Source organism: Clavelina lepadiformis, chromosome 1, assembly GCF_947623445.1.
Source record: "Clavelina lepadiformis chromosome 1, kaClaLepa1.1, whole genome shotgun sequence".
In the NCBI taxonomy this organism is placed as follows: Eukaryota; Metazoa; Chordata; class Ascidiacea; order Aplousobranchia; family Clavelinidae; genus Clavelina; species Clavelina lepadiformis.
In genome coordinates this window covers 6,709,341-6,735,786 of record NC_135240.1, presented here as the reverse complement: position 1 = coordinate 6,735,786, position 26,446 = coordinate 6,709,341, and the positions used below count along the sequence as shown (strand labels likewise).

The window sequence follows — 26,446 nt, the reverse complement described above, 5'->3', positions numbered from 1 at the left end:
TATGTTTGTTGTTATAGTAAAATACCCCGCTTTACAAGCCAAACACACGTTCTATAAAGCCATTTTTCGGATCACGATCGCAAAACTGAAGACAAAAACGGCGTGATGATGGCAGTCAGGTTTAGCGCAGTGTGATTCATGACAACTACGGCCAAGCCACGCTTCGATTCTTGATACCCTTTTCCACATTTTCTTCGGGGCGACAAGTTTAATTTCCGAACCAGGTGTTTCATCACAAGCTGAATCGTGAACGTGTTGATGGTTTTTCTGAAACTATCCGTAATTACTTGATGTTTTTTGTGGACTAAAATACGTCAATAAATGTTATTTTTATGCTGTGTTAAGAGATAAACTTACCGGTTGTCTGTATGTGTTGTGCACAGTCATCTAGAGGGAAAACCCACTTTCAATTTTATGAACTTACTCGCGTATTAGGTCGATAATCGTCCGGTCTCGAGGTGGGCTTATATAGCGGCACTCACTGTACTGTAAAGAGTAGATCTAATATCATCACCGAAATAAATAACCTAAATACTTCCATCAAAGGGAATAGGCTAAAGTTCTATTTTTTCCATATACTTAAATGAATACGCTTGTGGTCTTATTGCAACATTTTTGATTATTTCTTGTTTTCATCTTGTTTCTTAGTGTAAAGTTAAAGTGTACAAAAGCCGTTTTTCGCTTATTGTTATTTTTCCTATGTACCATTCAGTGGCGGCGACATTCCGTAGGTTGGGTTTTGAAATTCCGTGATTGGGTCAGATATCAACTGCAGGTTATAACTTCTGGTGCGCATTTGGGCTTTCAAGCATTTGTTTCAAATGTGATGAAACAATTGAGGAATTGCTCGATTGCCATAAAAGTTATTTAGTCTATTGGGTTCTGCCATGGATAAACGGGTAGTTAAGTGCAGTCATGAAATCACCATACAATACAACCAGGTTTACGGAGCCTTTTTTTAGAAAAAAAAAATGTTTTAAAATTTGCCATTCGGTACTTTTGATATCACAATCATAGTGAAGCAGTAACTTGAACATGTTTGTCATGAGTGAAGCAATTATGATGACGTCACGATCTATAGTGTTTCTATGATAAAATAATTCTTTATTCTTGGAATAAGGAAAGTCTTTGCACGACGTACACTCGGCGATGATTTTCCATAGTTCGAGCCCCGGTTACCGAGCTAGCCTTTGTGTTGTGCAAATTTAGATTGCCACACACTTTTTATTTGTCTTTTCGAATTTTTATATCCTATTTTTTAAATTGAGAACTGTTCTCCAGGTCCATTGAACAGGGTCAAGAGTCGTGACCTGCCAAAGGCATTAACAACGGGAGCGCCACTGGGTATCGAACACGGTTCGCATTACTGCTTTAACCACTCGGCTACCTTACCGACCATGCTATTTAATTTGTCTCGGTTTGTGCTTCGTGAAATATGGTAATACTTATGTACGAGATACGACAGTAAGTTATTTGCTACCTTAGCCAGCCTGCTTAGTTTCAACTCCCATTAGATTTTCCGTCAGCCGGCTCAAAAGAAAACTGTCTGGCCCCGCCATTTCTGCCATGTCTGAACCTAGCCTAAAGTTAGCGAAAATACGTACATCGTTTTCAATCGCGAGTAGACTGGCCTGTAGCGCAGTACGCCAAAGTGTCAATTGTAAATCCGATGTCCATTTCCGCTCTCCGCATACACATAACGAAAAGAGGAACGCTTTAGTTTAAAGATTGTTAGCTGGCGGACGTGTTAACATTAATTACTTTTGCGTTGACTTTTGTTATCAACTGGGAAAGTTTCTTCGTCTGATACTTACGTGGATGAAAGATATTGATGTAATGTAGCCTAACTAGGCTACTAAAGCGACTGAGTTATGGAGTTAATGATCGCGTGCCATTTTTAAGTATTTGCTAGGCCTAGCAAATCGTAATTCGAAATAGAATACGGTACTTGATATATCTATAGGCCTATACGGCTTTTTTGTCCAGTACTGTTACCAGTAATTCTATAAATGCTGCATCAAGGCATTAATCTGACAGCCAGACACTACTCAAGTTTGCTTTAGCTATATAGACTTATATAGTCTCATTCTGACTGTAAAGCAAAATTTCTTGCCTTGCTTGAATCTTCTTTTTGTGTAGATCTGGTTATGGTACATTTATATTATTTCTATATCATAAATGTGGCAGAGTTAGAATGGTTTTATCGACTGAGTTGCTAGGGCAGCTGACTTGATTAGGCCCAGTTCAATTATGTAATTTGGTATTTTCTCAACACAAACATGTCTGAAACAAGTGTGGCTTACAACGTCAATTCCCGATCGTCAAATGTCAATTTTATATGTCACGAAAATGGAAAAAATTTAAACCCCAATGACGAAAAAGAACAGAACAAGTTAAAATTAAGCCGAGGTGACATTTAATACTTTTACTTTTTCATATTATTTTATAAATTTTGAAACATGAACATCGAATATCACTCAAACAAATTTTTTATTTTTTAAAGGTAAACAGCCTGTTTTCTTTGAACGAGCTTCACCAAAATGGTGGGATATCAGCATGAATTCAAGGGTTCTAGAGGAACAATACAAAATATCTTCATTGCCACAAGTTAGGTACGAGCATGTGCTGGCATACTGGACTTTTATTTTAGAAATATAGCGGTGTGCGTAAGATAAAAGGGTCCAGTGGACAACCACTTGATGTACTGTTCTTCCTCGATTATCCAGTCTAGTTGGGACAATGTTTTTAGAAATTTAAGTGGATAAGCAAAGAAACGAATGCTTAAATTTAAGATATAAACTATTCTTTTACATTTCTTGTTACCTTTCGAATATGAACCCATCTCAAATTGTTACAGTACAGCATAGAATTTAATTTTTAAGAAAACAGTGCAAGTAAGTAAAATTAATGAGAGTAGGCTATACCAGACACATTATATAGGTGCAGGATGCTTCACAGTTTGTTTGTTTTATTATTGTGTCATAAAATGATTGGATAATTGAATGTCGGTTAAACGAGGTACGGATAATTGAGGCACCAATATCCTTGTATGCTAAACTTATGCCAGGGGGGATCGATTTCAAGGTCACCATCGTGAAGAGGAGGAAATCTTCTTTAAGAATCTGCAATAAAAAATTCACACCTCTTCCGGCAACACTCAGCAGAATTGACGTGAAACATTTAATAAATACGGCATTCTGTACGTTTTGGGGGTATTATCGCATTTCTTAGTACCTGTCGCGTTTTTGTGAATTTCGGAACTTTCCGGCCAGGGGGGATCGATTTCAAGGTCACCATCGTGAAGAGGAGGAAATCTTCTTTAAGAATCTGCAACAAGGCCTTTTTCCTTATGTCCATTATTACGTCATGTATTCAAATCGTTTTTTAATTGTGACGGAGGAGTACAACATTCATATCTCTTGAAATTCGTTTTGTGTGTATACTTTGTTGTTTTTTTCCTTCTTGTTGTTTTGTGTTACCATCATTTCTAATTTTAAAATAAGTGTCTAAAATTTTTGTTTTTTTAACTTGGATGATTGGAAGCGTTAAACTTTGTCTGCTTTGTTATAAAATGCTGTTTCATTCTGTTTTTGAAAATTTTGGAGTCGGAAACACTGTTGTTCGTTTGGATAGTATGATTCTGCTAGGATTCTGCCAGAATGACAGTGGTCAAAATTGACCATAAGGCGAAAATAACGGTGGTGGTACTGAGCCTGGCTGCTAAGGTTAAAAACATAGATATAACATATTAAAAGTACATGGTTAGGTTACTTAGGAGAGTGGGTAATTGGTATTCTATCGTTTATTTTTCACCAATAACAATGACGATGTTATGAAAAAGCAAAAAAAAAATGCATCCATAGCCGGATGAAGCTGGTGTGAGGCCAGTAGCACTAAAAATCTGCGGGGCTCTAATACGTCCAAATTAATTTGAAGACTTCGTTAAATATAGTGCTAAATTTCGCTGTTTGTAATTATATAAATAGGTATGTTAGCAATAACACGACAAACGTCATCAACAACCCGAATTGAGCACTTGGCACTTTCTATTTTTTTTGTTATAAAAAGACAGCTTTAGCGCTGGGCCCATAGCAAATGCTACTTTGTAAATCCTACACTGAGTGCATTTCTTTTTTAAAGACGATCTTTGTGTCTGTCTATTGATCTAAGTTATTCGAATTGATTTTACTCTTTTAGAATTTTCTACATTATTAAACATCTCTTCCAACATCTCAAAACACAGAGCTTGCATTTTGAATACTTTATTTGGCTCTATCAATGAAAAATCGGACTACCGAAAGCAAGCATTTCACAATTCTAAAAAATAATGATGAACTGAGAATACCAACCTGCAGGTAGTGAGCTAACGTACTCTTGAAGGCTGTGGAGTCACCTCAAACACTAGGTCAACCAGTTCAGGAAATAGACTATTGTCAGAATAAGAGAAAATATGCAAGTTGTACAATTATATTCTAAAAATAAATTGTTTTATACCAGTAATGATAAGTATCGTGGTGGTATGTACATCAACTTTCCGTCCGGGGGCGCTAAGATATTTTTGAAAGCTTAGTTTGTAATTTCGGTGGTTGTCAGTTGTCACCACAGCCCAAATTGCGAGGAGTGCAAAAATTTTGTCTTTTTATGTCTCAGTAAACGCTTTAAAAACGCCTTGAAAGAAACCGTATTCCCAAATTCATACGAACAATTGCTGGCAATTTACGGCGGACGAAAAAGTAACGGCGCATAAGTTACAACAATTTTGTAACGCCGTATAACCCGCCTATTTTATGTTTTGCGAAGACCAGTCTAGTTTTTTGATAAAAAAGTGGGTGATGCGTAGGGCCTGCAATCGTTTCAACATTGTTTGTTAACTGTTATATAGCCATTTGCTTTATCAAACTTCCTGCTTTCATGTGGGGTTTCTCCAGTGGTGGGATTCAAATGTCTTAACATCCGGTTCTCTCACTAGCAGCATGCCATATTGACCCGGGGCCGATATACACATAGGCCTATAAATACGATTGTTAACAACCGGTTCGCGGAGATCATTATAATTCCAAGAACCGGTCCACCACTGAATTTCTCACTTACTGCACAGGAGCGTAAGTTCATTTAAAGGCAGTGTGCTTGTGTACTTAGTAATCGCTAGCAGACGACACAAAATAATCACGGTTTTTGTGTTCTTTTTTTAAAGTATTTAACACGAAACAAAGTGTAATTTTGTTTGATAAGAAAAAGTTTTAATTAACGGCGAAACCTATTTAAGATTGCGTTGAGGAGGAGTTGGGCAAAAGCTTTTAAAAACTGGTTCATAAATCTCTAAACGTTTTTCACCTTGCCCAAATTGTGCAGGGCGCAAAAAATTTGGGTTTTTACTCTTGAAAACGCTTTATTACGCCTCAAAATAAAATGTAGCCTATTCTCATATTTTACGTACAATAGCTGCCAATCTATAGTTTACAATACTGAAACGCCGTAAAAAACAATTCTTTTAACGTCGTATACTCGCCTATTTTGTGTTTTTTCTGTAAATGAAAGCCAAAAAGTTGTCGCATACAAAAGTAAAAAGTCAGGTATAACCTCTAAGTCTAGGTCTCTAGGAAAACATACAATATACGGCGTTTCAAAATCGCTCGCTAGCTATTACCATAGTGTAGGCCTATATACGGCCTTGCAATATTGTTATAAAGACGCGTTTCAAAAGTATACGCCATTAAAGTTTCAGCTATTATAGATGAATGTGAAATGCATTTCATTTCAAGGCGTTTTAAAGCGGCTTTTGGAGCGTAAGATGGAGTGTATTGGAGGAAGATCGCCGTTTCCCCACTTATTTTTTCATTTTATCCTCATTTTCATATCCATTTGGTTGCAATACCATACCTGTTTGACAGCGAACGTCCACTTCTCTATTTAGAATTACACCGCTGAGCGTAGGCGGTTACTGTTTGCAACATTTTTTTTGATTTTTTGAATAAACCAAAGGAACAGGCAAAAACGCAAGCTGCGAATCAAGTAAAATTTCCATGATGCTTGCGAGTGAGCGGCATCATCATTCTTTTTATACAAAAACAGAATACAGTGGTCGCCGCTTTATGAACCTATTCGCTTATGAAGCCAAATTTGGCGTGGTCCCGATTCAGTATGTTTGTTGTTATAGTAAAATACCCCGCTTTACAAGCCAAACACACGTTCTATAAAGCCATTTTTCGGATCACGATCGCAAAACTGAAGACAAAAACGGCGTGATGATGGCAGTCAGGTTTAGCGCAGTGTGATTCATGACAACTACGGCCAAGCCACGCTTCGATTCTTGATACCCTTTTCCACATTTTCTTCGGGGCGACAAGTTTAATTTCCGAACCAGGTGTTTCATCACAAGCTGAATCGTGAACGTGTTGATGGTTTTTCTGAAACTATCCGTAATTACTTGATGTTTTTTGTGGACTAAAATACGTCAATAAATGTTATTTTTATGCTGTGTTAAGAGATAAACTTACCGGTTGTCTGTATGTGTTGTGCACAGTCATCTAGAGGGAAAACCCACTTTCAATTTTATGAACTTACTCGCGTATTAGGTCGATAATCGTCCGGTCTCGAGGTGGGCTTATATAGCGGCACTCACTGTACTGTAAAGAGTAGATCTAATATCATCACCGAAATAAATAACCTAAATACTTCCATCAAAGGAATAGGCTAAAGTTCTATTTTTTCCATATACTTAAATGAATACGCTTGTGGTCTTATTGCAACATTTTTGATTATTTCTTGTTTTCATCTTGTTTCTTAGTGTAAAGTTAAAGTGTACAAAAGCCGTTTTTCGCTTATTGTTATTTTTCCTATGTACCATTCAGTGGCGGCGACATTCCGTAGGTTGGGTTTTGAAATTCCGTGATTGGGTCAGATATCAACTGCAGGTTATAACTTCTGGTGCGCATTTGGGCTTTCAAGCATTTGTTTCAAATGTGATGAAACAATTGAGGAATTGCTCGATTGCCATAAAAGTTATTTAGTCTATTGGGTTCTGCCATGGATAAACGGGTAGTTAAGTGCAGTCATGAAATCACCATACAATACAACCAGGTTTACGGAGCCTTTTTTTAGAAAAAAAAAATGTTTTAAAATTTGCCATTCGGTACTTTTGATATCACAATCTTAGTGAAGCAGTAACTTGAACATGTTTGTCATGAGTGAAGCAATTATGATGACGTCACGATCTATAGTGTTTCTATGATAAAATAATTCTTTATTCTTGGAATAAGGAAAGTCTTTGCACGACGTACACTCGGCGATGATTTTCCATAGTTCGAGCCCCGGTTACCGAGCTAGCCTTTGTGGTTGTGCAAATTTAGATTGCCACACACTTTTTATTTGTCTTTTCGAATTTTTATATCCTATTTTTTAAATTGAGAACTGTTCTCCAGGTCCATTGAACAGGGTCAAGAGTCGTGACCTGCCAAAGGCATTAACAACGGGAGCGCCACTGGGTATCGAACACGGTTCGCATTACTGCTTTAACCACTCGGCTACCTTACCGACCATGCTATTTAATTTGTCTCGGTTTGTGCTTCGTGAAATATGGTAATACTTATGTACGAGATACGACAGTAAGTTATTTGCTACCTTAGCCAGCCTGCTTAGTTTCAACTCCCATTAGATTTTCCGTCAGCCGGCTCAAAAGAAAACTGTCTGGCCCCGCCATTTCTGCCATGTCTGAACCTAGCCTAAAGTTAGCGAAAATACGTACATCGTTTTCAATCGCGAGTAGACTGGCCTGTAGCGCAGTACGCCAAAGTGTCAATTGTAAATCCGATGTCCATTTCCGCTCTCCGCATACACATAACGAAAAGAGGAACGCTTTAGTTTAAAGATTGTTAGCTGGCGGACGTGTTAACATTAATTACTTTTGCGTTGACTTTTGTTATCAACTGGGAAAGTTTCTTCGTCTGATACTTACGTGGATGAAAGATATTGATGTAATGTAGCCTAACTAGGCTACTAAAGCGACTGAGTTATGGAGTTAATGATCGCGTGCCATTTTTAAGTATTTGCTAGGCCTAGCAAATCGTAATTCGAAATAGAATACGGTACTTGATATATCTATAGGCCTATACGGCTTTTTTGTCCAGTACTGTTACCAGTAATTCTATAAATGCTGCATCAAGGCATTAATCTGACAGCCAGACACTACTCAAGTTTGCTTTAGCTATATAGACTTATATAGTCTCATTCTGACTGTAAAGCAAAATTTCTTGCCTTGCTTGAATCTTCTTTTTGTGTAGATCTGGTTATGGTACATTTATATTATTTCTATATCATAAATGTGGCAGAGTTAGAATGGTTTTATCGACTGAGTTGCTAGGGCAGCTGACTTGATTAGGCCCAGTTCAATTATGTAATTTGGTATTTTCTCAACACAAACATGTCTGAAACAAGTGTGGCTTACAACGTCAATTCCCGATCGTCAAATGTCAATTTTATATGTCACGAAAATGGAAAAAATTTAAACCCCAATGACGAAAAAGAACAGAACAAGTTAAAATTAAGCCGAGGTGACATTTAATACTTTTACTTTTTCATATTATTTTATAAATTTTGAAACATGAACATCGAATATCACTCAAACAAATTTTTTATTTTTTAAAGGTAAACAGCCTGTTTTCTTTGAACGAGCTTCACCAAAATGGTGGGATATCAGCATGAATTCAAGGGTTCTAGAGGAACAATACAAAATATCTTCATTGCCACAAGTTAGGTACGAGCATGTGCTGGCATACTGGACTTTTATTTTAGAAATATAGCGGTGTGCGTAAGATAAAAGGGTCCAGTGGACAACCACTTGATGTACTGTTCTTCCTCGATTATCCAGTCTAGTTGGGACAATGTTTTTAGAAATTTAAGTGGATAAGCAAAGAAACGAATGCTTAAATTTAAGATATAAACTATTCTTTTACATTTCTTGTTACCTTTCGAATATGAACCCATCTCAAATTGTTACAGTACAGCATAGAATTTAATTTTTAAGAAAACAGTGCAAGTAAGTAAAATTAATGAGAGTAGGCTATACCAGACACATTATATAGGTGCAGGATGCTTCACAGTTTGTTTGTTTTATTATTGTGTCATAAAATGATTGGATAATTGAATGTCGGTTAAACGAGGTACGGATAATTGAGGCACCAATATCCTTGTATGCTAAACTTATGCCAGGGGGGATCGATTTCAAGGTCACCATCGTGAAGAGGAGGAAATCTTCTTTAAGAATCTGCAATAAAAAATTCACACCTCTTCCGGCAACACTCAGCAGAATTGACGTGAAACATTTAATAAATACGGCATTCTGTACGTTTTGGGGGTATTATCGCATTTCTTAGTACCTGTCGCGTTTTTGTGAATTTCGGAACTTTCCGGCCAGGGGGGATCGATTTCAAGGTCACCATCGTGAAGAGGAGGAAATCTTCTTTAAGAATCTGCAACAAGGCCTTTTTCCTTATGTCCATTATTACGTCATGTATTCAAATCGTTTTTTAATTGTGACGGAGGAGTACAACATTCATATCTCTTGAAATTCGTTTTGTGTGTATACTTTGTTGTTTTTTTCCTTCTTGTTGTTTTGTGTTACCATCATTTCTAATTTTAAAATAAGTGTCTAAAATTTTTGTTTTTTTAACTTGGATGATTGGAAGCGTTAAACTTTGTCTGCTTTGTTATAAAATGCTGTTTCATTCTGTTTTTGAAAATTTTGGAGTCGGAAACACTGTTGTTCGTTTGGATAGTATGATTCTGCTAGGATTCTGCCAGAATGACAGTGGTCAAAATTGACCATAAGGCGAAAATAACGGTGGTGGTACTGAGCCTGGCTGCTAAGGTTAAAAACATAGATATAACATATTAAAAGTACATGGTTAGGTTACTTAGGAGAGTGGGTAATTGGTATTCTATCGTTTATTTTTCACCAATAACAATGACGATGTTATGAAAAAGCAAAAAAAAAATGCATCCATAGCCGGATGAAGCTGGTGTGAGGCCAGTAGCACTAAAAATCTGCGGGGCTCTAATACGTCCAAATTAATTTGAAGACTTCGTTAAATATAGTGCTAAATTTCGCTGTTTGTAATTATATAAATAGGTATGTTAGCAATAACACGACAAACGTCATCAACAACCCGAATTGAGCACTTGGCACTTTCTATTTTTTTTGTTATAAAAAGACAGCTTTAGCGCTGGGCCCATAGCAAATGCTACTTTGTAAATCCTACACTGAGTGCATTTCTTTTTTAAAGACGATCTTTGTGTCTGTCTATTGATCTAAGTTATTCGAATTGATTTTACTCTTTTAGAATTTTCTACATTATTAAACATCTCTTCCAACATCTCAAAACACAGAGCTTGCATTTTGAATACTTTATTTGGCTCTATCAATGAAAAATCGGACTACCGAAAGCAAGCATTTCACAATTCTAAAAAATAATGATGAACTGAGAATACCAACCTGCAGGTAGTGAGCTAACGTACTCTTGAAGGCTGTGGAGTCACCTCAAACACTAGGTCAACCAGTTCAGGAAATAGACTATTGTCAGAATAAGAGAAAATATGCAAGTTGTACAATTATATTCTAAAAATAAATTGTTTTATACCAGTAATGATAAGTATCGTGGTGGTATGTACATCAACTTTCCGTCCGGGGGCGCTAAGATATTTTTGAAAGCTTAGTTTGTAATTTCGGTGGTTGTCAGTTGTCACCACAGCCCAAATTGCGAGGAGTGCAAAAATTTTGTCTTTTTATGTCTCAGTAAACGCTTTAAAAACGCCTTGAAAGAAACCGTATTCCCAAATTCATACGAACAATTGCTGGCAATTTACGGCGGACGAAAAAGTAACGGCGCATAAGTTACAACAATTTTGTAACGCCGTATAACCCGCCTATTTTATGTTTTGCGAAGACCAGTCTAGTTTTTTGATAAAAAAGTGGGTGATGCGTAGGGCCTGCAATCGTTTCAACATTGTTTGTTAACTGTTATATAGCCATTTGCTTTATCAAACTTCCTGCTTTCATGTGGGGTTTCTCCAGTGGTGGGATTCAAATGTCTTAACATCCGGTTCTCTCACTAGCAGCATGCCATATTGACCCGGGGCCGATATACACATAGGCCTATAAATACGATTGTTAACAACCGGTTCGCGGAGATCATTATAATTCCAAGAACCGGTCCACCACTGAATTTCTCACTTACTGCACAGGAGCGTAAGTTCATTTAAAGGCAGTGTGCTTGTGTACTTAGTAATCGCTAGCAGACGACACAAAATAATCACGGTTTTTGTGTTCTTTTTTTAAAGTATTTAACACGAAACAAAGTGTAATTTTGTTTGATAAGAAAAAGTTTTAATTAACGGCGAAACCTATTTAAGATTGCGTTGAGGAGGAGTTGGGCAAAAGCTTTTAAAAACTGGTTCATAAATCTCTAAACGTTTTTCACCTTGCCCAAATTGTGCAGGGCGCAAAAAATTTGGGTTTTTACTCTTGAAAACGCTTTATTACGCCTCAAAATAAAATGTAGCCTATTCTCATATTTTACGTACAATAGCTGCCAATCTATAGTTTACAATACTGAAACGCCGTAAAAAACAATTCTTTTAACGTCGTATACTCGCCTATTTTGTGTTTTTTCTGTAAATGAAAGCCAAAAAGTTGTCGCATACAAAAGTAAAAAGTCAGGTATAACCTCTAAGTCTAGGTCTCTAGGAAAACATACAATATACGGCGTTTCAAAATCGCTCGCTAGCTATTACCATAGTGTAGGCCTATATACGGCCTTGCAATATTGTTATAAAGACGCGTTTCAAAAGTATACGCCATTAAAGTTTCAGCTATTATAGATGAATGTGAAATGCATTTCATTTCAAGGCGTTTTAAAGCGGCTTTTGGAGCGTAAGATGGAGTGTATTGGAGGAAGATCGCCGTTTCCCCACTTATTTTTTCATTTTATCCTCATTTTCATATCCATTTGGTTGCAATACCATACCTGTTTGACAGCGAACGTCCACTTCTCTATTTAGAATTACACCGCTGAGCGTAGGCGGTTACTGTTTGCAACATTTTTTTTGATTTTTTGAATAAACCAAAGGAACAGGCAAAAACGCAAGCTGCGAATCAAGTAAAATTTCCATGATGCTTGCGAGTGAGCGGCATCATCATTCTTTTTATACAAAAACAGAATACAGTGGTCGCCGCTTTATGAACCTATTCGCTTATGAAGCCAAATTTGGCGTGGTCCCGATTCAGTATGTTTGTTGTTATAGTAAAATACCCCGCTTTACAAGCCAAACACACGTTCTATAAAGCCATTTTTCGGATCACGATCGCAAAACTGAAGACAAAAACGGCGTGATGATGGCAGTCAGGTTTAGCGCAGTGTGATTCATGACAACTACGGCCAAGCCACGCTTCGATTCTTGATACCCTTTTCCACATTTTCTTCGGGGCGACAAGTTTAATTTCCGAACCAGGTGTTTCATCACAAGCTGAATCGTGAACGTGTTGATGGTTTTTCTGAAACTATCCGTAATTACTTGATGTTTTTTGTGGACTAAAATACGTCAATAAATGTTATTTTTATGCTGTGTTAAGAGATAAACTTACCGGTTGTCTGTATGTGTTGTGCACAGTCATCTAGAGGGAAAACCCACTTTCAATTTTATGAACTTACTCGCGTATTAGGTCGATAATCGTCCGGTCTCGAGGTGGGCTTATATAGCGGCACTCACTGTACTGTAAAGAGTAGATCTAATATCATCACCGAAATAAATAACCTAAATACTTCCATCAAAGGAATAGGCTAAAGTTCTATTTTTTCCATATACTTAAATGAATACGCTTGTGGTCTTATTGCAACATTTTTGATTATTTCTTGTTTTCATCTTGTTTCTTAGTGTAAAGTTAAAGTGTACAAAAGCCGTTTTTCGCTTATTGTTATTTTTCCTATGTACCATTCAGTGGCGGCGACATTCCGTAGGTTGGGTTTTGAAATTCCGTGATTGGGTCAGATATCAACTGCAGGTTATAACTTCTGGTGCGCATTTGGGCTTTCAAGCATTTGTTTCAAATGTGATGAAACAATTGAGGAATTGCTCGATTGCCATAAAAGTTATTTAGTCTATTGGGTTCTGCCATGGATAAACGGGTAGTTAAGTGCAGTCATGAAATCACCATACAATACAACCAGGTTTACGGAGCCTTTTTTTAGAAAAAAAAAATGTTTTAAAATTTGCCATTCGGTACTTTTGATATCACAATCTTAGTGAAGCAGTAACTTGAACATGTTTGTCATGAGTGAAGCAATTATGATGACGTCACGATCTATAGTGTTTCTATGATAAAATAATTCTTTATTCTTGGAATAAGGAAAGTCTTTGCACGACGTACACTCGGCGATGATTTTCCATAGTTCGAGCCCCGGTTACCGAGCTAGCCTTTGTGGTTGTGCAAATTTAGATTGCCACACACTTTTTATTTGTCTTTTCGAATTTTTATATCCTATTTTTTAAATTGAGAACTGTTCTCCAGGTCCATTGAACAGGGTCAAGAGTCGTGACCTGCCAAAGGCATTAACAACGGGAGCGCCACTGGGTATCGAACACGGTTCGCATTACTGCTTTAACCACTCGGCTACCTTACCGACCATGCTATTTAATTTGTCTCGGTTTGTGCTTCGTGAAATATGGTAATACTTATGTACGAGATACGACAGTAAGTTATTTGCTACCTTAGCCAGCCTGCTTAGTTTCAACTCCCATTAGATTTTCCGTCAGCCGGCTCAAAAGAAAACTGTCTGGCCCCGCCATTTCTGCCATGTCTGAACCTAGCCTAAAGTTAGCGAAAATACGTACATCGTTTTCAATCGCGAGTAGACTGGCCTGTAGCGCAGTACGCCAAAGTGTCAATTGTAAATCCGATGTCCATTTCCGCTCTCCGCATACACATAACGAAAAGAGGAACGCTTTAGTTTAAAGATTGTTAGCTGGCGGACGTGTTAACATTAATTACTTTTGCGTTGACTTTTGTTATCAACTGGGAAAGTTTCTTCGTCTGATACTTACGTGGATGAAAGATATTGATGTAATGTAGCCTAACTAGGCTACTAAAGCGACTGAGTTATGGAGTTAATGATCGCGTGCCATTTTTAAGTATTTGCTAGGCCTAGCAAATCGTAATTCGAAATAGAATACGGTACTTGATATATCTATAGGCCTATACGGCTTTTTTGTCCAGTACTGTTACCAGTAATTCTATAAATGCTGCATCAAGGCATTAATCTGACAGCCAGACACTACTCAAGTTTGCTTTAGCTATATAGACTTATATAGTCTCATTCTGACTGTAAAGCAAAATTTCTTGCCTTGCTTGAATCTTCTTTTTGTGTAGATCTGGTTATGGTACATTTATATTATTTCTATATCATAAATGTGGCAGAGTTAGAATGGTTTTATCGACTGAGTTGCTAGGGCAGCTGACTTGATTAGGCCCAGTTCAATTATGTAATTTGGTATTTTCTCAACACAAACATGTCTGAAACAAGTGTGGCTTACAACGTCAATTCCCGATCGTCAAATGTCAATTTTATATGTCACGAAAATGGAAAAAATTTAAACCCCAATGACGAAAAAGAACAGAACAAGTTAAAATTAAGCCGAGGTGACATTTAATACTTTTACTTTTTCATATTATTTTATAAATTTTGAAACATGAACATCGAATATCACTCAAACAAATTTTTTATTTTTTAAAGGTAAACAGCCTGTTTTCTTTGAACGAGCTTCACCAAAATGGTGGGATATCAGCATGAATTCAAGGGTTCTAGAGGAACAATACAAAATATCTTCATTGCCACAAGTTAGGTACGAGCATGTGCTGGCATACTGGACTTTTATTTTAGAAATATAGCGGTGTGCGTAAGATAAAAGGGTCCAGTGGACAACCACTTGATGTACTGTTCTTCCTCGATTATCCAGTCTAGTTGGGACAATGTTTTTAGAAATTTAAGTGGATAAGCAAAGAAACGAATGCTTAAATTTAAGATATAAACTATTCTTTTACATTTCTTGTTACCTTTCGAATATGAACCCATCTCAAATTGTTACAGTACAGCATAGAATTTAATTTTTAAGAAAACAGTGCAAGTAAGTAAAATTAATGAGAGTAGGCTATACCAGACACATTATATAGGTGCAGGATGCTTCACAGTTTGTTTGTTTTATTATTGTGTCATAAAATGATTGGATAATTGAATGTCGGTTAAACGAGGTACGGATAATTGAGGCACCAATATCCTTGTATGCTAAACTTATGCCAGGGGGGATCGATTTCAAGGTCACCATCGTGAAGAGGAGGAAATCTTCTTTAAGAATCTGCAATAAAAAATTCACACCTCTTCCGGCAACACTCAGCAGAATTGACGTGAAACATTTAATAAATACGGCATTCTGTACGTTTTGGGGGTATTATCGCATTTCTTAGTACCTGTCGCGTTTTTGTGAATTTCGGAACTTTCCGGCCAGGGGGGATCGATTTCAAGGTCACCATCGTGAAGAGGAGGAAATCTTCTTTAAGAATCTGCAACAAGGCCTTTTTCCTTATGTCCATTATTAGGTCATGTATTCAAATCGTTTTTTAATTGTGACGGAGGAGTACAACATTCATATCTCTTGAAATTCGTTTTGTGTGTATACTTTGTTGTTTTTTTCCTTCTTGTTGTTTTGTGTTACCATCATTTCTAATTTTAAAATAAGTGTCTAAAATTTTTGTTTTTTTAACTTGGATGATTGGAAGCGTTAAACTTTGTCTGCTTTGTTATAAAATGCTGTTTCATTCTGTTTTTGAAAATTTTGGAGTCGGAAACACTGTTGTTCGTTTGGATAGTATGATTCTGCTAGGATTCTGCCAGAATGACAGTGGTCAAAATTGACCATAAGGCGAAAATAACGGTGGTGGTACTGAGCCTGGCTGCTAAGGTTAAAAACATAGATATAACATATTAAAAGTACATGGTTAGGTTACTTAGGAGAGTGGGTAATTGGTATTCTATCGTTTATTTTTCACCAATAACAATGACGATGTTATGAAAAAGCAAAAAAAAAATGCATCCATAGCCGGATGAAGCTGGTGTGAGGCCAGTAGCACTAAAAATCTGCGGGGCTCTAATACGTCCAAATTAATTTGAAGACTTCGTTAAATATAGTGCTAAATTTCGCTGTTTGTAATTATATAAATAGGTATGTTAGCAATAACACGACAAACGTCATCAACAACCCGAATTGAGCACTTGGCACTTTCTATTTTTTTTGTTATAAAAAGACAGCTTTAGCGCTGGGCCCATAGCAAATGCTACTTTGTAAATCCTACACTGAGTGCATTTCTTTTTTAAAGACGATCTTTGTGTCTGTCTATTGATCTAAGTTATTCGAATTGATTTTACTCTTTTAGAATTTTCTACATTATTAAACATCTCTTCCAACATCTCAAAACACAGAGCTTGCATTTTGAATACTTTATTTGGCTCTATCAATGAAAAATCGGACTACCGAAAGCAAGCATTTCACAATTCTAAAAAATAATGATGAACTGAGAATACCAACCTGCAGGTAGTGAGCTAACGTACTCTTGAAGGCTGTGGAGTCACCTCAAACACTAGGTCAACCAGTTCAGGAAATAGACTATTGTCAGAATAAGAGAAAATATGCAAGTTGTACAATTATATTCTAAAAATAAATTGTTTTATACCAGTAATGATAAGTATCGTGGTGGTATGTACATCAACTTTCCGTCCGGGGGCGCTAAGATATTTTTGAAAGCTTAGTTTGTAATTTCGGTGGTTGTCAGTTGTCACCACAGCCCAAATTGCGAGGAGTGCAAAAATTTTGTCTTTTTATGTCTCAGTAAACGCTTTAAAAACGCCTTGAAAGAAACCGTATTCCCAAATTCATACGAACAATTGCTGGCAATTTACGGCGGACGAAAAAGTAACGGCGCATAAGTTACAACAATTTTGTAACGCCGTATAACCCGCCTATTTTATGTTTTGCGAAGACCAGTCTAGTTTTTTGATAAAAAAGTGGGTGATGCGTAGGGCCTGCAATCGTTTCAACATTGTTTGTTAACTGTTATATAGCCATTTGCTTTATCAAACTTCCTGCTTTCATGTGGGGTTTCTCCAGTGGTGGGATTCAAATGTCTTAACATCCGGTTCTCTCACTAGCAGCATGCCATATTGACCCGGGGCCGATATACACATAGGCCTATAAATACGATTGTTAACAACCGGTTCGCGGAGATCATTATAATTCCAAGAACCGGTCCACCACTGAATTTCTCACTTACTGCACAGGAGCGTAAGTTCATTTAAAGGCAGTGTGCTTGTGTACTTAGTAATCGCTAGCAGACGACACAAAATAATCACGGTTTTTGTGTTCTTTTTTTAAAGTATTTAACACGAAACAAAGTGTAATTTTGTTTGATAAGAAAAAGTTTTAATTAACGGCGAAACCTATTTAAGATTGCGTTGAGGAGGAGTTGGGCAAAAGCTTTTAAAAACTGGTTCATAAATCTCTAAACGTTTTTCACCTTGCCCAAATTGTGCAGGGCGCAAAAAATTTGGGTTTTTACTCTTGAAAACGCTTTATTACGCCTCAAAATAAAATGTAGCCTATTCTCATATTTTACGTACAATAGCTGCCAATCTATAGTTTACAATACTGAAACGCCGTAAAAAACAATTCTTTTAACGTCGTATACTCGCCTATTTTGTGTTTTTTCTGTAAATGAAAGCCAAAAAGTTGTCGCATACAAAAGTAAAAAGTCAGGTATAACCTCTAAGTCTAGGTCTCTAGGAAAACATACAATATACGGCGTTTCAAAATCGCTCGCTAGCTATTACCATAGTGTAGGCCTATATACGGCCTTGCAATATTGTTATAAAGACGCGTTTCAAAAGTATACGCCATTAAAGTTTCAGCTATTATAGATGAATGTGAAATGCATTTCATTTCAAGGCGTTTTAAAGCGGCTTTTGGAGCGTAAGATGGAGTGTATTGGAGGAAGATCGCCGTTTCCCCACTTATTTTTTCATTTTATCCTCATTTTCATATCCATTTGGTTGCAATACCATACCTGTTTGACAGCGAACGTCCACTTCTCTATTTAGAATTACACCGCTGAGCGTAGGCGGTTACTGTTTGCAACATTTTTTTTGATTTTTTGAATAAACCAAAGGAACAGGCAAAAACGCAAGCTGCGAATCAAGTAAAATTTCCATGATGCTTGCGAGTGAGCGGCATCATCATTCTTTTTATACAAAAACAGAATACAGTGGTCGCCGCTTTATGAACCTATTCGCTTATGAAGCCAAATTTGGCGTGGTCCCGATTCAGTATGTTTGTTGTTATAGTAAAATACCCCGCTTTACAAGCCAAACACACGTTCTATAAAGCCATTTTTCGGATCACGATCGCAAAACTGAAGACAAAAACGGCGTGATGATGGCAGTCAGGTTTAGCGCAGTGTGATTCATGACAACTACGGCCAAGCCACGCTTCGATTCTTGATACCCTTTTCCACATTTTCTTCGGGGCGACAAGTTTAATTTCCGAACCAGGTGTTTCATCACAAGCTGAATCGTGAACGTGTTGATGGTTTTTCTGAAACTATCCGTAATTACTTGATGTTTTTTGTGGACTAAAATACGTCAATAAATGTTATTTTTATGCTGTGTTAAGAGATAAACTTACCGGTTGTCTGTATGTGTTGTGCACAGTCATCTAGAGGGAAAACCCACTTTCAATTTTATGAACTTACTCGCGTATTAGGTCGATAATCGTCCGGTCTCGAGGTGGGCTTATATAGCGGCACTCACTGTACTGTAAAGAGTAGATCTAATATCATCACCGAAATAAATAACCTAAATACTTCCATCAAAGGAATAGGCTAAAGTTCTATTTTTTCCATATACTTAAATGAATACGCTTGTGGTCTTATTGCAACATTTTTGATTATTTCTTGTTTTCATCTTGTTTCTTAGTGTAAAGTTAAAGTGTACAAAAGCCGTTTTTCGCTTATTGTTATTTTTCCTATGTACCATTCAGTGGCGGCGACATTCCGTAGGTTGGGTTTTGAAATTCCGTGATTGGGTCAGATATCAACTGCAGGTTATAACTTCTGGTGCGCATTTGGGCTTTCAAGCATTTGTTTCAAATGTGATGAAACAATTGAGGAATTGCTCGATTGCCATAAAAGTTATTTAGTCTATTGGGTTCTGCCATGGATAAACGGGTAGTTAAGTGCAGTCATGAAATCACCATACAATACAACCAGGTTTACGGAGCCTTTTTTTAGAAAAAAAAAATGTTTTAAAATTTGCCATTCGGTACTTTTGATATCACAATCTTAGTGAAGCAGTAACTTGAACATGTTTGTCATGAGTGAAGCAATTATGATGACGTCACGATCTATAGTGTTTCTATGATAAAATAATTCTTTATTCTTGGAATAAGGAAAGTCTTTGCACGACGTACACTCGGCGATGATTTTCCATAGTTCGAGCCCCGGTTACCGAGCTAGCCTTTGTGGTTGTGCAAATTTAGATTGCCACACACTTTTTATTTGTCTTTTCGAATTTTTATATCCTATTTTTTAAATTGAGAACTGTTCTCCAGGTCCATTGAACAGGGTCAAGAGTCGTGACCTGCCAAAGGCATTAACAACGGGAGCGCCACTGGGTATCGAACACGGTTCGCATTACTGCTTTAACCACTCGGCTACCTTACCGACCATGCTATTTAATTTGTCTCGGTTTGTGCTTCGTGAAATATGGTAATACTTATGTACGAGATACGACAGTAAGTTATTTGCTACCTTAGCCAGCCTGCTTAGTTTCAACTCCCATTAGATTTTCCGTCAGCCGGCTCAAAAGAAAACTGTCTGGCCCCGCCATTTCTGCCATGTCTGAACCTAGCCTAAAGTTAGCGAAAATACGTACATCGTTTTCAATCGCGAGTAGACTGGCCTGTAGCGCAGTACGCCAAAGTGTCAATTGTAAATCCGATGTCCATTTCCGCTCTCCGCATACACATAACGAAAAGAGGAACGCTTTAGTTTAAAGATTGTTAGCTGGCGGACGTGTTAACATTAATTACTTTTGCGTTGACTTTTGTTATCAACTGGGAAAGTTTCTTCGTCTGATACTTACGTGGATGAAAGATATTGATGTAATGTAGCCTAACTAGGCTACTAAAGCGACTGAGTTATGGAGTTAATGATCGCGTGCCATTTTTAAGTATTTGCTAGGCCTAGCAAATCGTAATTCGAAATAGAATACGGTACTTGATATATCTATAGGCCTATACGGCTTTTTTGTCCAGTACTGTTACCAGTAATTCTATAAATGCTGCATCAAGGCATTAATCTGACAGCCAGACACTACTCAAGTTTGCTTTAGCTATATAGACTTATATAGTCTCATTCTGACTGTAAAGCAAAATTTCTTGCCTTGCTTGAATCTTCTTTTTGTGTAGATCTGGTTATGGTACATTTATATTATTTCTATATCATAAATGTGGCAGAGTTAGAATGGTTTTATCGACTGAGTTGCTAGGGCAGCTGACTTGATTAGGCCCAGTTCAATTATGTAATTTGGTATTTTCTCAACACAAACATGTCTGAAACAAGTGTGGCTTACAACGTCAATTCCCGATCGTCAAATGTCAATTTTATATGTCACGAAAATGGAAAAAATTTAAACCCCAATGACGAAAAAGAACAGAACAAGTTAAAATTAAGCCGAGGTGACATTTAATACTTTTACTTTTTCATATTATTTTATAAATTTTGAAACATGAACATCGAATATCACTCAAACAAATTTTTTATTTTTTAAAGGTAAACAGCCTGTTTTCTTTGAACGAGCTTCACCAAAATGGTGGGATATCAGCATGAATTCAAGGGTTCTAGAGGAACAATACAAAATATCTTCATTGCCACAAGTTAGGTACGAGCATGTGCTGGCATACTGGACTTTTATTTTAGAAATATAGCGGTGTGCGTAAGATAAAAGGGTCCAGTGGACAACCACTTGATGTACTGTTCTTCCTCGATTATCCAGTCTAGTTGGGACAATGTTTTTAGAAATTTAAGTGGATAAGCAAAGAAACGAATGCTTAAATTTAAGATATAAACTATTCTTTTACATTTCTTGTTACCTTTCGAATATGAACCCATCTCAAATTGTTACAGTACAGCATAGAATTTAATTTTTAAGAAAACAGTGCAAGTAAGTAAAATTAATGAGAGTAGGCTATACCAGACACATTATATAGGTGCAGGATGCTTCACAGTTTGTTTGTTTTATTATTGTGTCATAAAATGATTGGATAATTGAATGTCGGTTAAACGAGGTACGGATAATTGAGGCACCAATATCCTTGTATGCTAAACTTATGCCAGGGGGGATCGATTTCAAGGTCACCATCGTGAAGAGGAGGAAATCTTCTTTAAGAATCTGCAATAAAAAATTCACACCTCTTCCGGCAACACTCAGCAGAATTGACGTGAAACATTTAATAAATACGGCATTCTGTACGTTTTGGGGGTATTATCGCATTTCTTAGTACCTGTCGCGTTTTTGTGAATTTCGGAACTTTCCGGCCAGGGGGGATCGATTTCAAGGTCACCATCGTGAAGAGGAGGAAATCTTCTTTAAGAATCTGCAACAAGGCCTTTTTCCTTATGTCCATTATTACGTCATGTATTCAAATCGTTTTTTAATTGTGACGGAGGAGTACAACATTCATATCTCTTGAAATTCGTTTTGTGTGTATACTTTGTTGTTTTTTTCCTTCTTGTTGTTTTGTGTTACCATCATTTCTAATTTTAAAATAAGTGTCTAAAATTTTTGTTTTTTTAACTTGGATGATTGGAAGCGTTAAACTTTGTCTGCTTTGTTATAAAATGCTGTTTCATTCTGTTTTTGAAAATTTTGGAGTCGGAAACACTGTTGTTCGTTTGGATAGTATGATTCTGCTAGGATTCTGCCAGAATGACAGTGGTCAAAATTGACCATAAGGCGAAAATAACGGTGGTGGTACTGAGCCTGGCTGCTAAGGTTAAAAACATAGATATAACATATTAAAAGTACATGGTTAGGTTACTTAGGAGAGTGGGTAATTGGTATTCTATCGTTTATTTTTCACCAATAACAATGACGATGTTATGAAAAAGCAAAAAAAAAATGCATCCATAGCCGGATGAAGCTGGTGTGAGGCCAGTAGCACTAAAAATCTGCGGGGCTCTAATACGTCCAAATTAATTTGAAGACTTCGTTAAATATAGTGCTAAATTTCGCTGTTTGTAATTATATAAATAGGTATGTTAGCAATAACACGACAAACGTCATCAACAACCCGAATTGAGCACTTGGCACTTTCTATTTTTTTTGTTATAAAAAGACAGCTTTAGCGCTGGGCCCATAGCAAATGCTACTTTGTAAATCCTACACTGAGTGCATTTCTTTTTTAAAGACGATCTTTGTGTCTGTCTATTGATCTAAGTTATTCGAATTGATTTTACTCTTTTAGAATTTTCTACATTATTAAACATCTCTTCCAACATCTCAAAACACAGAGCTTGCATTTTGAATACTTTATTTGGCTCTATCAATGAAAAATCGGACTACCGAAAGCAAGCATTTCACAATTCTAAAAAATAATGATGAACTGAGAATACCAACCTGCAGGTAGTGAGCTAACGTACTCTTGAAGGCTGTGGAGTCACCTCAAACACTAGGTCAACCAGTTCAGGAAATAGACTATTGTCAGAATAAGAGAAAATATGCAAGTTGTACAATTATATTCTAAAAATAAATTGTTTTATACCAGTAATGATAAGTATCGTGGTGGTATGTACATCAACTTTCCGTCCGGGGGCGCTAAGATATTTTTGAAAGCTTAGTTTGTAATTTCGGTGGTTGTCAGTTGTCACCACAGCCCAAATTGCGAGGAGTGCAAAAATTTTGTCTTTTTATGTCTCAGTAAACGCTTTAAAAACGCCTTGAAAGAAACCGTATTCCCAAATTCATACGAACAATTGCTGGCAATTTACGGCGGACGAAAAAGTAACGGCGCATAAGTTACAACAATTTTGTAACGCCGTATAACCCGCCTATTTTATGTTTTGCGAAGACCAGTCTAGTTTTTTGATAAAAAAGTGGGTGATGCGTAGGGCCTGCAATCGTTTCAACATTGTTTGTTAACTGTTATATAGCCATTTGCTTTATCAAACTTCCTGCTTTCATGTGGGGTTTCTCCAGTGGTGGGATTCAAATGTCTTAACATCCGGTTCTCTCACTAGCAGCATGCCATATTGACCCGGGGCCGATATACACATAGGCCTATAAATACGATTGTTAACAACCGGTTCGCGGAGATCATTATAATTCCAAGAACCGGTCCACCACTGAATTTCTCACTTACTGCACAGGAGCGTAAGTTCATTTAAAGGCAGTGTGCTTGTGTACTTAGTAATCGCTAGCAGACGACACAAAATAATCACGGTTTTTGTGTTCTTTTTTTAAAGTATTTAACACGAAACAAAGTGTAATTTTGTTTGATAAGAAAAAGTTTTAATTAACGGCGAAACCTATTTAAGATTGCGTTGAGGAGGAGTTGGGCAAAAGCTTTTAAAAACTGGTTCATAAATCTCTAAACGTTTTTCACCTTGCCCAAATTGTGCAGGGCGCAAAAAATTTGGGTTTTTACTCTTGAAAACGCTTTATTACGCCTCAAAATAAAATGTAGCCTATTCTCATATTTTACGTACAATAGCTGCCAATCTATAGTTTACAATACTGAAACGCCGTAAAAAACAATTCTTTTAACGTCGTATACTCGCCTATTTTGTGTTTTTTCTGTAAATGAAAGCCAAAAAGTTGTCGCATACAAAAGTAAAAAGTCAGGCATAACCTCTAAGTCTAGGTCTCTAGGAAAACATACAATATACGGCGTTTCAAAATCGCTCGCTAGCTATTACCATAGTGTAGGCCTATATACGGCCTTGCAATATTGTTATAAAGACGCGTTTCAAAAGTATACGCCATTAAAGTTTCAGCTATTATAGATGAATGTGAAATGCATTTCATTTCAAGGCGTTTTAAAGCGGCTTTTGGAGCGTAAGATGGAGTGTATTGGAGGAAGATCGCCGTTTCCCCACTTATTTTTTCATTTTATCCTCATTTTCATATCCATTTGGTTGCAATACCATACCTGTTTGACAGCGAACGTCCACTTCTCTATTTAGAATTACACCGCTGAGCGTAGGCGGTTACTGTTTGCAACATTTTTTTTGATTTTTTGAATAAACCAAAGGAACAGGCAAAAACGCAAGCTGCGAATCAAGTAAAATTTCCATGATGCTTGCGAGTGAGCGGCATCATCATTCTTTTTATACAAAAACAGAATACAGTGGTCGCCGCTTTATGAACCTATTCGCTTATGAAGCCAAATTTGGCGTGGTCCCGATTCAGTATGTTTGTTGTTATAGTAAAATACCCCGCTTTACAAGCCAAACACACGTTCTATAAAGCCATTTTTCGGATCACGATCGCAAAACTGAAGACAAAAACGGCGTGATGATGGCAGTCAGGTTTAGCGCAGTGTGATTCATGACAACTACGGCCAAGCCACGCTTCGATTCTTGATACCCTTTTCCACATTTTCTTCGGGGCGACAAGTTTAATTTCCGAACCAGGTGTTTCATCACAAGCTGAATCGTGAACGTGTTGATGGTTTTTCTGAAACTATCCGTAATTACTTGATGTTTTTTGTGGACTAAAATACGTCAATAAATGTTATTTTTATGCTGTGTTAAGAGATAAACTTACCGGTTGTCTGTATGTGTTGTGCACAGTCATCTAGAGGGAAAACCCACTTTCAATTTTATGAACTTACTCGCGTATTAGGTCGATAATCGTCCGGTCTCGAGGTGGGCTTATATAGCGGCACTCACTGTACTGTAAAGAGTAGATCTAATATCATCACCGAAATAAATAACCTAAATACTTCCATCAAAGGAATAGGCTAAAGTTCTATTTTTTCCATATACTTAAATGAATACGCTTGTGGTCTTATTGCAACATTTTTGATTATTTCTTGTTTTCATCTTGTTTCTTAGTGTAAAGTTAAAGTGTACAAAAGCCGTTTTTCGCTTATTGTTATTTTTCCTATGTACCATTCAGTGGCGGCGACATTCCGTAGGTTGGGTTTTGAAATTCCGTGATTGGGTCAGATATCAACTGCAGGTTATAACTTCTGGTGCGCATTTGGGCTTTCAAGCATTTGTTTCAAATGTGATGAAACAATTGAGGAATTGCTCGATTGCCATAAAAGTTATTTAGTCTATTGGGTTCTGCCATGGATAAACGGGTAGTTAAGTGCAGTCATGAAATCACCATACAATACAACCAGGTTTACGGAGCCTTTTTTTAGAAAAAAAAAATGTTTTAAAATTTGCCATTCGGTACTTTTGATATCACAATCTTAGTGAAGCAGTAACTTGAACATGTTTGTCATGAGTGAAGCAATTATGATGACGTCACGATCTATAGTGTTTCTATGATAAAATAATTCTTTATTCTTGGAATAAGGAAAGTCTTTGCACGACGTACACTCGGCGATGATTTTCCATAGTTCGAGCCCCGGTTACCGAGCTAGCCTTTGTGGTTGTGCAAATTTAGATTGCCACACACTTTTTATTTGTCTTTTCGAATTTTTATATCCTATTTTTTAAATTGAGAACTGTTCTCCAGGTCCATTGAACAGGGTCAAGAGTCGTGACCTGCCAAAGGCATTAACAACGGGAGCGCCACTGGGTATCGAACACGGTTCGCATTACTGCTTTAACCACTCGGCTACCTTACCGACCATGCTATTTAATTTGTCTCGGTTTGTGCTTCGTGAAATATGGTAATACTTATGTACGAGATACGACAGTAAGTTATTTGCTACCTTAGCCAGCCTGCTTAGTTTCAACTCCCATTAGATTTTCCGTCAGCCGGCTCAAAAGAAAACTGTCTGGCCCCGCCATTTCTGCCATGTCTGAACCTAGCCTAAAGTTAGCGAAAATACGTACATCGTTTTCAATCGCGAGTAGACTGGCCTGTAGCGCAGTACGCCAAAGTGTCAATTGTAAATCCGATGTCCATTTCCGCTCTCCGCATACACATAACGAAAAGAGGAACGCTTTAGTTTAAAGATTGTTAGCTGGCGGACGTGTTAACATTAATTACTTTTGCGTTGACTTTTGTTATCAACTGGGAAAGTTTCTTCGTCTGATACTTACGTGGATGAAAGATATTGATGTAATGTAGCCTAACTAGGCTACTAAAGCGACTGAGTTATGGAGTTAATGATC

General features: G+C 37.1%; 4 protein-coding genes and 5 long non-coding RNA genes across 9 annotated transcripts; 4 read left to right on the top strand and 5 right to left on the bottom strand.

The window, feature by feature from the left end:
* Positions 1–357: 357 nt before the first annotated feature.
* LOC143444143 (uncharacterized) lies at positions 358–851 on the bottom strand. Its single transcript, XR_013113686.1, has 2 exons — positions 706–851; positions 358–486 (listed from the first exon to the last, which is right to left on the bottom strand). It is a non-coding gene; the product is annotated as an uncharacterized LOC143444143 (long non-coding RNA).
* A 1,202-nt stretch (positions 852–2,053) lies between these two features.
* Positions 2,054–3,587, top strand: LOC143472432 (uncharacterized). Its single transcript, XM_076969977.1, has 3 exons — positions 2,054–2,409; positions 2,504–2,612; positions 3,068–3,587. The coding sequence occupies exons 1-3, from the start codon at positions 2,280–2,282 to the stop codon at positions 3,129–3,131; spliced, it is 303 nt and encodes a 100-aa protein (XP_076826092.1). The 5' UTR covers positions 2,054–2,279; the 3' UTR covers positions 3,132–3,587.
* Positions 3,588–5,879: 2,292 nt separating this feature from the next.
* On the bottom strand, positions 5,880–6,990 carry LOC143468876 (uncharacterized). The gene is made up of 3 exons (XR_013119032.1): positions 6,845–6,990; positions 6,498–6,626; positions 5,880–6,407 (listed from the first exon to the last, which is right to left on the bottom strand). It is a non-coding gene; the product is annotated as an uncharacterized LOC143468876 (long non-coding RNA).
* Positions 6,991–8,193: 1,203 nt separating this feature from the next.
* On the top strand, positions 8,194–9,727 carry LOC143472416 (uncharacterized). The gene is made up of 3 exons (XM_076969976.1): positions 8,194–8,549; positions 8,644–8,752; positions 9,208–9,727. The coding sequence occupies exons 1-3, from the start codon at positions 8,420–8,422 to the stop codon at positions 9,269–9,271; spliced, it is 303 nt and encodes a 100-aa protein (XP_076826091.1). The 5' UTR covers positions 8,194–8,419; the 3' UTR covers positions 9,272–9,727.
* A 2,292-nt stretch (positions 9,728–12,019) lies between these two features.
* On the bottom strand, positions 12,020–13,130 carry LOC143468883 (uncharacterized). The gene is made up of 3 exons (XR_013119033.1): positions 12,985–13,130; positions 12,638–12,766; positions 12,020–12,547 (listed from the first exon to the last, which is right to left on the bottom strand). It is a non-coding gene; the product is annotated as an uncharacterized LOC143468883 (long non-coding RNA).
* Positions 13,131–14,332: 1,202 nt separating this feature from the next.
* Positions 14,333–15,621, top strand: LOC143459921 (uncharacterized). Its single transcript, XM_076957246.1, has 3 exons — positions 14,333–14,689; positions 14,784–14,892; positions 15,348–15,621. The coding sequence occupies exons 1-3, from the start codon at positions 14,560–14,562 to the stop codon at positions 15,409–15,411; spliced, it is 303 nt and encodes a 100-aa protein (XP_076813361.1). The 5' UTR covers positions 14,333–14,559; the 3' UTR covers positions 15,412–15,621.
* Positions 15,622–18,159: 2,538 nt separating this feature from the next.
* On the bottom strand, positions 18,160–19,270 carry LOC143468888 (uncharacterized). The gene is made up of 3 exons (XR_013119036.1): positions 19,125–19,270; positions 18,778–18,906; positions 18,160–18,687 (listed from the first exon to the last, which is right to left on the bottom strand). It is a non-coding gene; the product is annotated as an uncharacterized LOC143468888 (long non-coding RNA).
* A 1,203-nt stretch (positions 19,271–20,473) lies between these two features.
* On the top strand, positions 20,474–22,007 carry LOC143452600 (uncharacterized). Its single transcript, XM_076953668.1, has 3 exons — positions 20,474–20,829; positions 20,924–21,032; positions 21,488–22,007. Exons 1-3 carry the CDS (start codon positions 20,700–20,702, stop codon positions 21,549–21,551), a joined length of 303 nt encoding a protein of 100 aa, XP_076809783.1. The 5' UTR covers positions 20,474–20,699; the 3' UTR covers positions 21,552–22,007.
* Positions 22,008–24,299: 2,292 nt separating this feature from the next.
* LOC143452690 (uncharacterized) lies at positions 24,300–25,410 on the bottom strand. The gene is made up of 3 exons (XR_013115093.1): positions 25,265–25,410; positions 24,918–25,046; positions 24,300–24,827 (listed from the first exon to the last, which is right to left on the bottom strand). It is a non-coding gene; the product is annotated as an uncharacterized LOC143452690 (long non-coding RNA).
* Between the last annotated feature and the right edge of the window lie 1,036 nt (positions 25,411–26,446).